The 12,420-nt window shown below is 40.7% G+C and overlaps 1 protein-coding gene across 3 annotated transcripts in view; it reads left to right on the top strand.

Annotated features, from left to right (window-relative positions):
- The window catches only part of CR2 (complement C3d receptor 2), a 101,198-nt gene that overhangs the window by 40,214 nt on the left and 48,564 nt on the right, over positions 1 to 12,420 (top strand). For all 3 annotated transcript variants that reach the window (XR_012033277.1, XM_072831228.1, XM_072831227.1), the window contains 2 exons: positions 10,287 to 10,466; positions 11,075 to 11,174. Coding sequence is in view for 2 of the 3 variants with exons in the window: in XM_072831228.1 (XP_072687329.1) it covers positions 10,287 to 10,466; positions 11,075 to 11,174 (280 nt within the window). In the remaining variant the exon portion in view is untranslated. The remainder of the gene's footprint in view (positions 1 to 10,286; positions 10,467 to 11,074; positions 11,175 to 12,420) is intronic.

Here is a 12,420-nt window from a genome sequence, read left to right as displayed (position 1 = left end):
AGACAGATGGATTATAAAGCAAAATGAGAAAACTGTTGGGGGCAGGATGGAAATGTTTGTTATTTTGATTGTGGTAATGGTTTCATGTGGTGATGGTTTCATGGTGCACACATATGTCAAGTTCAGCAAATTGTGTACTTTAAATATTTTTCAACTATTATATTTGATATATCACAAAGCTATGCAGAAGTGTTTTTTTAAATAAACTGTGGTAGGTCTTGAGTTTATGGAATTCAAGTTAATATACTTATTGTAGGAACAATGAAGGATTGGGAATAAAAAAGGAAAAGGAAACAAGATCAAGCTTTCTCTAGTGAAGGCTCATACGTTCCTTTCTATTTCAGCTATTATCCAAATTTGCAGTTTTACTTTTACCTCCCAGTTAGCAAGTAGAAGACCCTGGGTTCAAGTCCAGGTCTCTAGGAATCCAGTGTCTAACACTTACACACTGTTCTCTTTTGTATTCATTTCTTATTGCTGCTTTAACAAATTACCACAAACTTAATGGCGTAAGACAACAGAAATTTATCCTCTTACAGTTCTGGAGGTCAAATTCTAAAAAGGATCTGGAGGCTTCTTCTGGAGGCTCCATGGCAGATTAGGTTTCCTTGCTCTTTTCTCTTCCAGAGGCTGCCTGCATACTTTGGCTCATGGCTGCTTTTCTCTACCTTCAAAGCCAGCAATGGAGCACCTTTAAATATCTTTCTTCTGTCTTTGAGCCTTTACCTCCCTCTCTTAAGGACCTTTGTAATTACATTTATGACCCACCCAGATAATCCAGGATAATCTCCCCCTCAAGATTCTTAATTTAATCACACCTGCAAAGCCTTAGTGCCATATTAGGAAACATTCACCGGCTCCAGGGATTAGGGCACCGATGTCTTTGGGAGCTCATTATGTAGGCAATCACACATTTCTACAGATTGTCAAAATCTTAGCTAAACCTGCTGAGGGAATCCATTGCCATTAGGGTCCAGCATAGTACCAAATGGCTGTATCTCAGAAAACAGCCAGTGGTGTGAACATTGAATATGACTAGGGAACTTAAAATATATATAGAATTTAATCAATAAAACTATGATAGAACAAAAGATAGGAAGGAAGTAAATGGAGTTAGCATTTTCTATGGTTCTTGTATCGCTGGAGAAATAATTGTTCATTGCATGTTAATATGGTAAGGATGCACATTATCTTTAAAGGAGCTGTAAAAGAATTTGTAACAAATAATCTAATAAGGAGGGGCAAGATGGCGGGAGAGTAGGGTCCCCAAATCACCCGTCTCCACCAAATTACCTAGAAAACATTCAAATTATCCTGAAAATCTATGAATTCGGCCTGAGAATCAAAGAGAGAACACCTGGAATGCTCCAGTGAGAAGAGTTCGCGCGTCTATCAAGGTAGGAAGACGGGGAAAAAGAAGTAAAGAAACAAAGGCCTCCGAGGGGGAGGGGCCCCGCGAGGAGCCGGGCTGAGGCCGGGGCGAGTGTCCCCAGCACAGGAGAGCCCCGTCCCGGAGGAGCAGGAGCTGCACCGACCTTCCCGGGGGAAAGGGGCTCGCGGGGAGTTGGAGCAGGACCCAGGAGGGCGGGGATGCCCTCGGGCTCCCGGGGACAGTAACAGGCACCTGCGCCCCGGGAGAGTGCGCCGAGCTCCCTAAGGGCTGCAGCGCGCACGGCGGACCCGGAGCAGCTGGAGGGGCTCCGGGGCGGCTCCGCGGAGGGGGCTGCGGGCCGGAAGCAGCTCGGAGGGGCTCGGGCAGAGGAAGAGGCTCCGTGCGGAGGGGGCTGCGTGGTTCCAGGAGTAGCTGGGGAGGTGGCGGGGCTCGGGCGGCGGCTCCGCGGAAGGGGCTGCGCGGCCCGGGAGCGCGAATCCAACAGCGCAGGCCCCGGAGCACAGGGCGCCGGGACACAGCCCAGGATCCGGCCTCCCCCCGTCCCCCTCCCCGGGACAGGCAGAGGCCGGGAGGGCCCAGGACCCCAAGGACGCTCCTGCCCCAGCTGAGCAGATCAGCGGCCCGCCCCGGAGCCTCCAGGCCCTGCAGACGGAGAGCTCCGGAGTTCCTGCCGGAGCTGAATCCAGGGCTGCAGAGCTGCCCCGCCACTAGGGCTGTTGCTCCTGGGGCCTCACGGGGTAAACAACCCCCACTGAGCCCTGCACCAGGCAGGGGCACAGCAGCTCCCCCAACTGCTAACACCTGAAAATCAGCACAACAGGCCCCTCCCCCAGAACACCAGCTAGACTGACAACTTCCAGGAGAAGCCAAGGGACTTAAAGTACACAGAATCAGAAGATACTCCCCCGTGGTTCTTTTTTTTGTTTGTTTGTTTTGTTTTGTTTTGCTTTTTGATTTGTTTCCTTCCCCCACCCCCCTTTTTTTCTCCTTTCTTTCTTTTTCTTCTTTTTTTTTTTTTCGTTTTTTTTCTTCCTTTTTTTTCTCTTTCTCTTTTCTTTCCTTCTTTGTCTCCTCTTTCTCCTTTTCCCAAAACAACTTGCTTTTGGCCACTCTGCACTGAGCAAAATGACTAGAAGGAAAACCTCACCTCAAAAGAAAGAATCAGAAACAGTCCTCTCTCCCACAGAGTTACAAAATCTGGATTACAATTCAATGTCAGAAAGCCAATTCAGAAGCACTATTATACAGCTACTGGTGGCTCTAGAAAAAAGCATAAAGGACTCAAGAGACTTCATGACTGCAGAATTTAGAGCTAATCAGGCAGAAATTAAAAATCAATTGAATGAGATGCAATCCAAACTAGAAGTCCTAACGACGAGGGTTAACGAGGTGGAAGAACGAGTGAGTGACATAGAAGACAAGTTGATAGCAAAGAGGGAAACTGAGGAAAAAAGAGACAAACAATTAAAAGACCATGAAGATAGATTAAGGGAAATAAACGACAGCCTGAGGAAGAAAAACCTACGTTCAATTGGTGTTCCCGAGGGCGCCGAAAGGGCCAGAGGGCCAGAATGTGTATTTGAACAAATTCTAGCTGAAAACTTTCCTAATCTGGGAAGGGAAACAGGCATTCAGATCCAGGAAATAGAGAGATCCCCCCCTAAAATCAATAAAAACCGTTCAACACCTCGACATTTAATAGTGAAGCTTGCAAATTCCAAAGATAAAGAGAAGATCCTTAAAGCAGCAACAGACAAGAAATCCCTGACTTTTATGGGGAGGAGTATTAGGGTAACAGCAGACCTCTCCACAGAGACCTGGCAGGCCAGAAAGGGCTGGCAGGATATATTCAGGGTCCTAAATGAGAAGAACATGCAACCAAGAATACTTTATCCAGCAAGGCTCTCATTCAAAATGGAAGGAGAGATAAAGAGCTTCCAAGACAGGCAGGAACTGAAAGAATATGTGACCTCCAAACCAGCTCTGCAAGAAATTTTAAGGGGGACTCTTAAAATTCCCCTTTAAGAAGAAATTCAGTGGAACAATCCACAAAAACAAGGGCTGAATAGATATCATGATGACACTAAACTCATATCTGTGGATAGTAACTCTGAACGTGAATGGGCTTAATGACCCCATCAAAAGGCGCAGGGTTTCAGACTGGATAAAAAAGCAGGACCCATCTATTTGCTGTCTACAAGAGACTCATTTTAGACAGAAGGACACCTACAGCCTGAAAATAAAAGGTTGGAGAACCATTTACCATTCGAATGGTCCTCAAAAGAAAGCAGGGGTAGCCATCCTTATATCAGATAAACTAAAATTTACCCCGAAGACTGTAGTGAGAGATGAAGAGGGACACTATATCATACTTAAAGGATCTATCCAACAAGAGGACTTAACAATCCTCAATATATATGCCCCGAATGTGGGAGCTGCCAAATATATAAATCAATTATTAACCAAAGTGAAGAAATACTTAGATAATAATACACTTATACTTGGTGACTTCAATCTAGCTCTTTCTATACTCGATAGGTCTTCTAAGCACAACATCTCCAAAGAAACGAGAGCTTTAAATGATACACTGGACCAGATGGATTTCACAGATATCTACAGAACTTTACATCCAAACTCAACTGAATACACATTCTTCTCAAGTGCACATGGAACTTTCTCCAGAATAGACCACATATTGGGTCACAAATCAGGTCTGAACCGATACCAAAAGATTGGGATCGTCCCCTGCATATTCTCAGACCATAATGCCTTGAAATTAGAACTAAATCACAACAAGAAGTTTGGAAGGACCTCAAACACGTGGAGGTTAAGGACCATCCTGCTGAAAGATGAAAGGGTCAACCAGGAAATTAAGGAAAAATTAAAAAGATTCATGGAAACTAATGAGAATGAAGATACAACCGTTCAAAATCTTTGGGATGCAGCAAAAGCAGTCCTAAGGGGGAAATACATCGCAATACAAGCATCCATTCAAAAACTGGAAAGAACTCAAATACAAAAGCTAATCTTACACATAAAGGAGCTAGAGAAAAAACAGCAAATAGATCCTACACCCAGGAGAAGAAGGGAGTTAATAAAGATTTGAGCAGAACTCAACGAAATCGAGACCAGAAGAACTGTGGAACAGATCAATAGAACCAGGAGTTGGTTCTTTGAAAGAATTAATAAGATAGATAAACCATTAGCCAGCCTTATTAAAAAGAAGAGAGAGAAGACTCAAATTAATAAAATCATGAATGAGAAAGGAGAGATCACTACCAACACCAAGGAAATACAAACGATTTAAAAAACATATTATGAACAGCTATACGCCAATAAATTAGGCAATCTAGAAGAAATGGACGCATTCCTGGAAAGCCACAAACTACCAAAACTGGAACAGGAAGAAATAGAAAACCTTAACAGGCCAATAACCAGGGAGGAAATTGAAGCAGTCATCAAAAACCTCCCAAGACACAAGAGTCCAGGGCCAGATGGCTTCCCAGGGGAATTTTATCAAACGGTTAAAGAAGAAACCATACCTATTCTCCTAAAGCTGTTTGGAAAGATAGAAAGAGATGGAGTACTTCCAAATTTGTTCTATGAGGCCAGCATCACCTTAATTCCAAAACCAGACAAAGACTCCACCAAAAAGGAGAATTACAGACCAATATCCCTGATGAACATGGATGCAAAAATTCTCAACAAGATACTGGCCAATAGGATCCAATAGTACATTAAGAAAATTATTCACCATGACCAAGTAGGATTTATCCCCGGGACACAAGGCTGGTTCAACACCCGTAAAACAATCAATGTGATTCATCATATCAGCAAGAGAAAAACCAAGAACCATATGATCCTCTCATTAGATGCAGAGAAAGCATTTGACAAAATACAGCATCCATTTCTGATCAAAACTCTTCAGAGTGTAGGGATAGAGGGAACATTCCTCAACATCTTAAAAGCCATCTGTGAAAAGCCCACAGCAAATATCATTCTCAATGGGGAAGCACTGGGAGCCTTTCCCCTAAGATCAGGAACAAGACAGGGATGTCCACTCTCACCACTGCTATTCAACGTAGTACTGGAAGTCCTAGCCTCAGCAATCAGACAACAAAAAGACATTAAGGGCATTCAAATTGGCCAAGAAGAAGTCAAACTCTCCCTCTTCGCCGATGACATGATACTCTACATAGAAAACCCAAAAGTCTCCACCCCAAGATTGCTAGAACTCATACAGCAATTCGGTAGCGTGGCAGGATACAAAATCAATGCCCAGAAATCAGTGGCATTTCTATACACTAACAATGAGACTGAAGAAAGAGAAATTAAGGAGTCAATCCCATTTACAATTGCACCCAAAAGCATAAGATACCTAGGAATAAACCTAACCAATGATGTAAAGGATCTATACCCTCAAAACTATAGAACACTTCTGAAAGAAATTGAGGAAGACACAAAGAGATGGAAAAATATTCCATGCTCATGGATTGGCAGAATTAATATTGTGAAAATGTCAATGTTACCCAGGGCAATATACACGTTTAATGCAATCCCTATCAAAATACCATGGACTTTCTTTAGAGAGTTAGAACAAATTATTTTAAGATTTGTGTGGAACCAGAAAAGACCCCGAATAGCCAGGGGAATTTTAAAAAAGAAAACCATGTCTGGGGGCATCACAATGCCAGATTTCAGGTTGTACTACAAAGCTGTGGTCATCAAGACAGTGTGGTACTGGCACAAAAACAGACACATAGATCAGTGGAACAGAATAGAGAACCCAGAAGTGGACCCTGAACTTTATGGTCAACTAATATTCGATAAAGGAGGAAAGACTATCCATTGGAAGAAAGACAGTCTCTTCAGTAAATGGTGCCGGAAAAATTGGACATCCACATGCAGAAGAATGAAACTAGACCACTCTCTTGCACCATACACAAAGATAAACTCAAAATGGATGAAAGATCTAAATGTGAGACAAGATTCCATCAAAATCCTAGAGAAGAACACAGGCAACACCCTTTTTGAACTCGGCCACAGTAACTTCTTGCAAGATACATCCACGAAGGCAAAAGAAACAAAAGCAAAAATGAACTATTGGGACTTCATCAAGATAAGAAGCTTTTGCACAGCAAAGGATACAGTCAACAAAACTCCAAAGACAACCTACAGAATGGGAGAAGATATTTGCAAATGACGTATCAGATAAAGGGCTAGTTTCCAAGATCTATAAAGAACTTATTAAACTCAACACCAAAGAAACAAACAATCCAATCATGAAATGGGCAAAAGACATGAAGAGAAATCTCACAGAGGAAGACATAGACATGGCCAATATGCATATGAGAAAATGCTCTGCATCACTTGCCATCAGGGAAATGCAAATCAAAACCACAATGAGATACCACCTCACACCAGTGAGAAGGGGGCAAATTAACAAGGCAGGAAACAACAAATGTTGGAGAGGATGCGGAGAAAAGGGAACCCTCTTACACTGTTGGTGGGAATGTGAACTGGTGCTGCCACTCTGGAAAACTGTGTGGAGGTTCCTCAAACAGTTAAAAATAGACCTGCCCTACGACCCAGCAATTGCACTGTTAGGGATTTACCCCAAAGATACAAATGCAATGAAATGCCGGGACACCTACACCCCGATGTTTATAGCAGCAATGGCCACGATAGCCAAACTGTGGAAGGAGCCTCGGTGTCCAACGAAAGATGAATGGATAAAGAAGATGTGGTTTATGTATATAATGGAATATTACTCAGCTATTAGAAATGATAAATACCCACCATTTGCTTCAACGTGGATGGAACTGGAGGGTATTATGCTGAGTGAAGTAAGTCAGTCGGAGAAGGACAAACATTATATGTTCTCATTCATTTGGGGAATATAAATAATAGTGAAAGGGAATATAAGGGAAGGGAGAAGAAATGTGTGGGAAATATCAGAAAGGGAGACAGAACGTAAAGACTGCTAACTCTGGGAAACGAACTAGGGGTGGTAGAAGGGGAGGAGGGCGGGGGGTGGGAGTGAATGGGTGACGGGCACTGGGGGTTATTCTGTATGTTAGTAAATTGAACACCAATAAAAAATAAATGAAAAAAAACAAATAATCTAATAAAAAGAAATAACAATAAGGGTGCCTGAGTGGCTCAGTTGGTTGAGTGCCACTCTTGATTTCGGCTCCAGTCCTGATCTCAGGGTCCTGGGATCGACCCCCCTTGGGTTCTGCACTTAGTGGGGAGTCTGTTCCTCCCTCAGCCTCTGCCCCTTCTCCTGCTCATGCTTGCACAGGGGAATTATGGACAGAAGACTTATTAAGTTGTTAGGACTTAATTATTTAATAAATGGAACTGTAAGGTATTTCTTTTTTGGCTAGTAATGATGTGGAAAACTTACTGAGACCCTAGATTGCACTATGAACTGAATAAGTTTAGGAATTATTTTTAATTCATTCTGTTATAATGAATTAAAAATAAAAAATATGTGGTCCATACAAAAGAAACAATATACATGTTCAGAGACAGAATGGATGAATATAAAAGGATGAAAAACCTGCCATGCAAAAACAAACCAAAACGAAGATGATTTGGCAAATGTAGCATAACAATCTTTGTCTTTAAATTATCACTGTGTATGTATATTTAAAATAGTTACTGATGTATTGAGAACTAAGTCTGTAATCTTATTTTTATTTGTCCCTACAAATAAAGTAGACAAAGTAGAATTTGAGGCAACTTTCATTACTAGAGATAAAGAGAGGTATTTTCTAATGATAAAAGGTCAATCTACCCAAAATATAATTTAAAAATTTTAAGGTTAAAATGGAAAGAATTAGAAGAAGAAATAAGACAGTGTACAATAAGAATATTTAACACAACTCCTAGTAGAGTAAGCAGACCCTCTCAAATCAGTAAGTATCTAGAAGATTTGAACAAATCTGATTAGCAGATTGGACCTCACTGACATACCCAGAACACTGTATCCACTGTAGACAGATATTTTTACAAATACAAGTGATACATATGGTTCAACTGACCATATGTTGAACCATAAAACAAGCCTCAATCAATTTCACAATAATACACATGCAGCTAATAAATATAATCATAAATATACAGCGAAAAAATTTCCTCAAATGTTTGTAAACTATGCAAAACATTTCTAAATAAACCATGGGTCAGTGAATAAATTTTTTTTTAATTTTTATTTATTTATGATAGTCACAGAGAGAGAGAGGCAGAGACACAGGCAGAGGGAGAAGCAGGCTCCATGCACCGGGAGCCCGACGTGGGATTCGATCCCGGGTCTCCAGGATCATGCCCTGGGCCAAAGGCAGGCGCCAAACCACTGCGCCACCCAGGGATCCCATGGGTCAGTGAATAAATCACAATGACCATCATCAAATATTTCATACTGAAAAAAATGAAATATCAAAATTTGTAGAATGCAGCTAAATAAATGCTAGAATAAAAGTAATTGAATGCTTATTTCAGAAAGTATGAAAAGCTGAACATGTTTTAAAATCTAATCACCTCAAGAAATTTACTTTTTAAAAAGAACAGCAAAGAAACTCAAGAAAACTGCAGTAAAGATGAAAGTAAGTATAGATCAACAAAATCAAAAGTTAATTCTTTGAAGACTATTAAAATTGGCCAAATGGTTGACTGGTCTCAATTTACCCTCCATTATTTGAATTAATTAGTAGTGAGAATGGAAAGGAACAGGTGATTTTTAAAAAATAGAAGAGATTTCCAAAACTAAGTAAAATGACATTTTTTTCCAACAGAAAAATGCTATTTAAAAAAAAAAAAAAGAAAAAAGAAAGGGCAGCCCCGGTGGCCCAGTGGGTTTAGCGCCGCCTTCAGCCCAGGGCATGATCCTAGAGACCCAGGATCGAGTCCCACATCGGGCTCCCTGCATGGAGCCTGCTTCTCCCTCTGTCTGTGTCTCTGCCTCTCTCTCTGTGTGTCTCTCATGAATAAATAAATAAAATCTTAAAAAAAAAAAAGTAAAAGAAAAATGCTATTTTTATTCCCTTAACTTAAGCCTACTGGGCCTGAAAAGGAAGTTGCAGTCTAATATTTAATTTAAAATATACATTTTTATATGTATGTTTTCATGAAGTACAGCTTTAGTTGTTGAGCTTTGTCTACAGAGCATGTGCTGAAATTTCCCTATGCCGAAATAATTGACTTGGTAACAGATCCTTAACAGTGGTGCCCATACTGAAGGCCAGAGAATAGTCTCGTGAGGTCTGGATGAAACTCCAAGAGTGAAACTGGATGGTGAAATGCACACACGTGTTGTATGACACACAGGAACAATCATGGGTTCTCTTGTGTAATAAAGGGAGGGAGGATGGGTCGATGAAGCCTGAGCCACAGGACTTCCCGATGGACTAAAATTTCCCTTCAGTCAAAAACTGTATCTGTATCTTAATTGCCTTCAAAACAGCAAGGGCTTTTTAAATGGGTAGATGCTGATTTAAAAAGCTCATTTCTGGGCACGTGGGTGGCCTTGTCAGTTAAGCCTCCAACTTGATTTCAACTCAGGTCACGATCTCAGGGTCATGAGATTGAGCCCCACCTCACTCTGCACTCAGCAGGGAGTCTGCTTGAGATTTTTTTCTCTCCCTCTCTGTCCCCCTCTGCCCCTCTTCTCACTCATGCATGCTCTCTCCTCTATCCTCAGAATAAAGAAATAAATCTTCAAAAAAATTAAGAGTTCATTTCTAAGATCACTACTAAGAGAAACAATCATTTTACCATCATTAGGTGTTCTTTTTCTTTGATCACGACTATGAAGCATATTGGAGAAAAAGAGAAAGTAGAGTAGAAATTTCTTCCTTAATCTAGATGTCACTGTGGTCTTGGTCTCCAGGTCAATGCAAAGCCCCAGAACAGCTTCCATTTGCCAAGCCTTTAAGACTGTTCAATGAGTCTGAGTTTCCCATTGGGACATCTATTAAGTATGAGTGCCGCCCTGGTTACCAAAAGAGAGTGTTCTCCATGAAGTGCCTACAGAACTCGGTCTGGTCAAGCATTGAAAATATGTGTAAACGTAAGTACCTCTGGACTGAGAATTCCTCTGTGTCAATCAAACATCTATTCAGATTTTGGAACTCAGACACATATGACTTGATAAGTTTGCTTAAAATATAGCACATGTGAGAGCTATTCTGTCACATCTTCCTACTGCTTTGACTTCCTGGCACCTTCATTACAAGTTCATTTCATAAGAAATGACCATTACAAGGCATGATTGAGGGAAAAATCTCCCTTCAGCAGGGGTTTCCCTTTGTCACCACTGCAATTAAGTAATGAATGACTCAAAAAAGTAGAGAAAAGTGTAGGTGGGGAGAGAATCCCAGACTTCGAGAGCTCTGATTTTCATTGGTTGAATTACAGAGTAAACACTTCGGTAATAAGGGAAGTTTACATTTTTCTGGGAGGCACAGTACAGGGACAAGATAGATTTGGAGGGGAGGTCTTTTTGAAAGTGGTTCTTAGCAGGTGGCTGGTCCTGAGGCAGTCTTGTAAGTTTCTTTAAGGTGGAGAAATCTATGGAACTACAGATACTTTTCAGTCAAGTTGGGACCTTATGTAGTTACTAAAAGAAGTCCAGAGTGTTCAATACCCAATCCCCAAATTCTGCTTCTTTCCCAATAGGTAAATCATGTGGAACTCCTCCAGAACTCCTGAATGGCAAATTGACGGTAGACGGAGACGCCCGGTTTGGATCAACTGTTCATTATGCTTGTAATGTAGGGTGAGTTGGCAGCAGCATTATTTGGGATGATAGTTCCAGAACTGTAGCACCAATATTTTAAAAAAGTCTTAGAAAGTCTACTTGTCCATCAAAAATATAGCAAAAAGATTTCTAGGTGGAGGTGATGGCTTGGATCTAGGTATTTACACTGGAAATGACTAAACAAATACTTGAAAAAATAGGAAAAACTTTTATATCCATGAGAGGAACTCCAGGGATGGGGAGGAAAGATGCCTATTGCACACCAAAGTAATGCACCTAAAAACCAGTTGAAGCATGTATTAAATGGGAAGGACCAGCTCTTTAAAGAAGCAAATGGAACAAACATTATTTGATCCATGCATATATTCTTACCCTGAAGCCATAAGAGCTGTCGATGGTGGAGTCAGAAGTGGGAAGGAATGATTTGTTCGGGAAAATGGAGCTCATGTGATGGACAGGCAAAACTTGATTGTTATAGCCCCTCTCCGAAATGCACACAGTGCAGAAATTTTGCTGTGAGCATATTTTTTTTGGCTTATCCTTAAGGGAGACAACCAGTTCAGGAAAGAAATAGGGAGACTGCTTTATCTTTAATATTAACTTTTGCTTTGTTTTTACTATTTATTGCTCACTTAAAATAAATATAAGTGATAATTAAAAACAGTAATAACAATAAAATGAACTTCAGTGTATATGCTATCTACTTTAAGAAACATCGCTAGGACCTTAGAAGCTTCCTATGTAGGAGGGACATGATGGGATGAGCACTAGGTGTTATACCATATGTTGGCAAATCGAACTTCCATTAAAAAAAAAAAAAAAGCTTCCTATGTGCCTTTCCTGTTCTTTCACGTTCAGAATCTCTCTGGAAATCACCATCCTAAATTTTAGGTCGTTCATTCCCTTGCATGTGTTTTCAATTTTCCCCCACACATAATCCTCCTAAACAGTTTATATTTAGCTTTGCATATTTTGAACTTTATACAAACGCCATATTATATGTATTCTCTGCAACTTGCTTTTCTATTGATAGTTTGTTTCTGACACTTATCCATGTGGTTGTGGTTCATTTTTGCTTGATAGTATTTCCTTGTATGGATATACCACAATTTATTTTTCTTGGTTGTTATATTTGGGTTGTTTCTAGTTTGTTTTACTTTGTTTGGTTTCAGCTATCATCATAAGCATTCCCAATATACATGTCTCCAAATGCACATGCACAGAGATTTCTCTAGGACAGTAGTTTTCACACTTATTTTACTAT

The sequence above is a fragment of the Canis lupus genome, chromosome 6, assembly GCF_048164855.1.
Source record: "Canis lupus baileyi chromosome 6, mCanLup2.hap1, whole genome shotgun sequence".
Taxonomy (NCBI): Eukaryota; Metazoa; Chordata; class Mammalia; order Carnivora; family Canidae; genus Canis; species Canis lupus.
The sequence above is the reverse complement of the archived record's forward strand: the minus strand, read 5'-3'. Positions and strand labels throughout refer to the sequence as shown.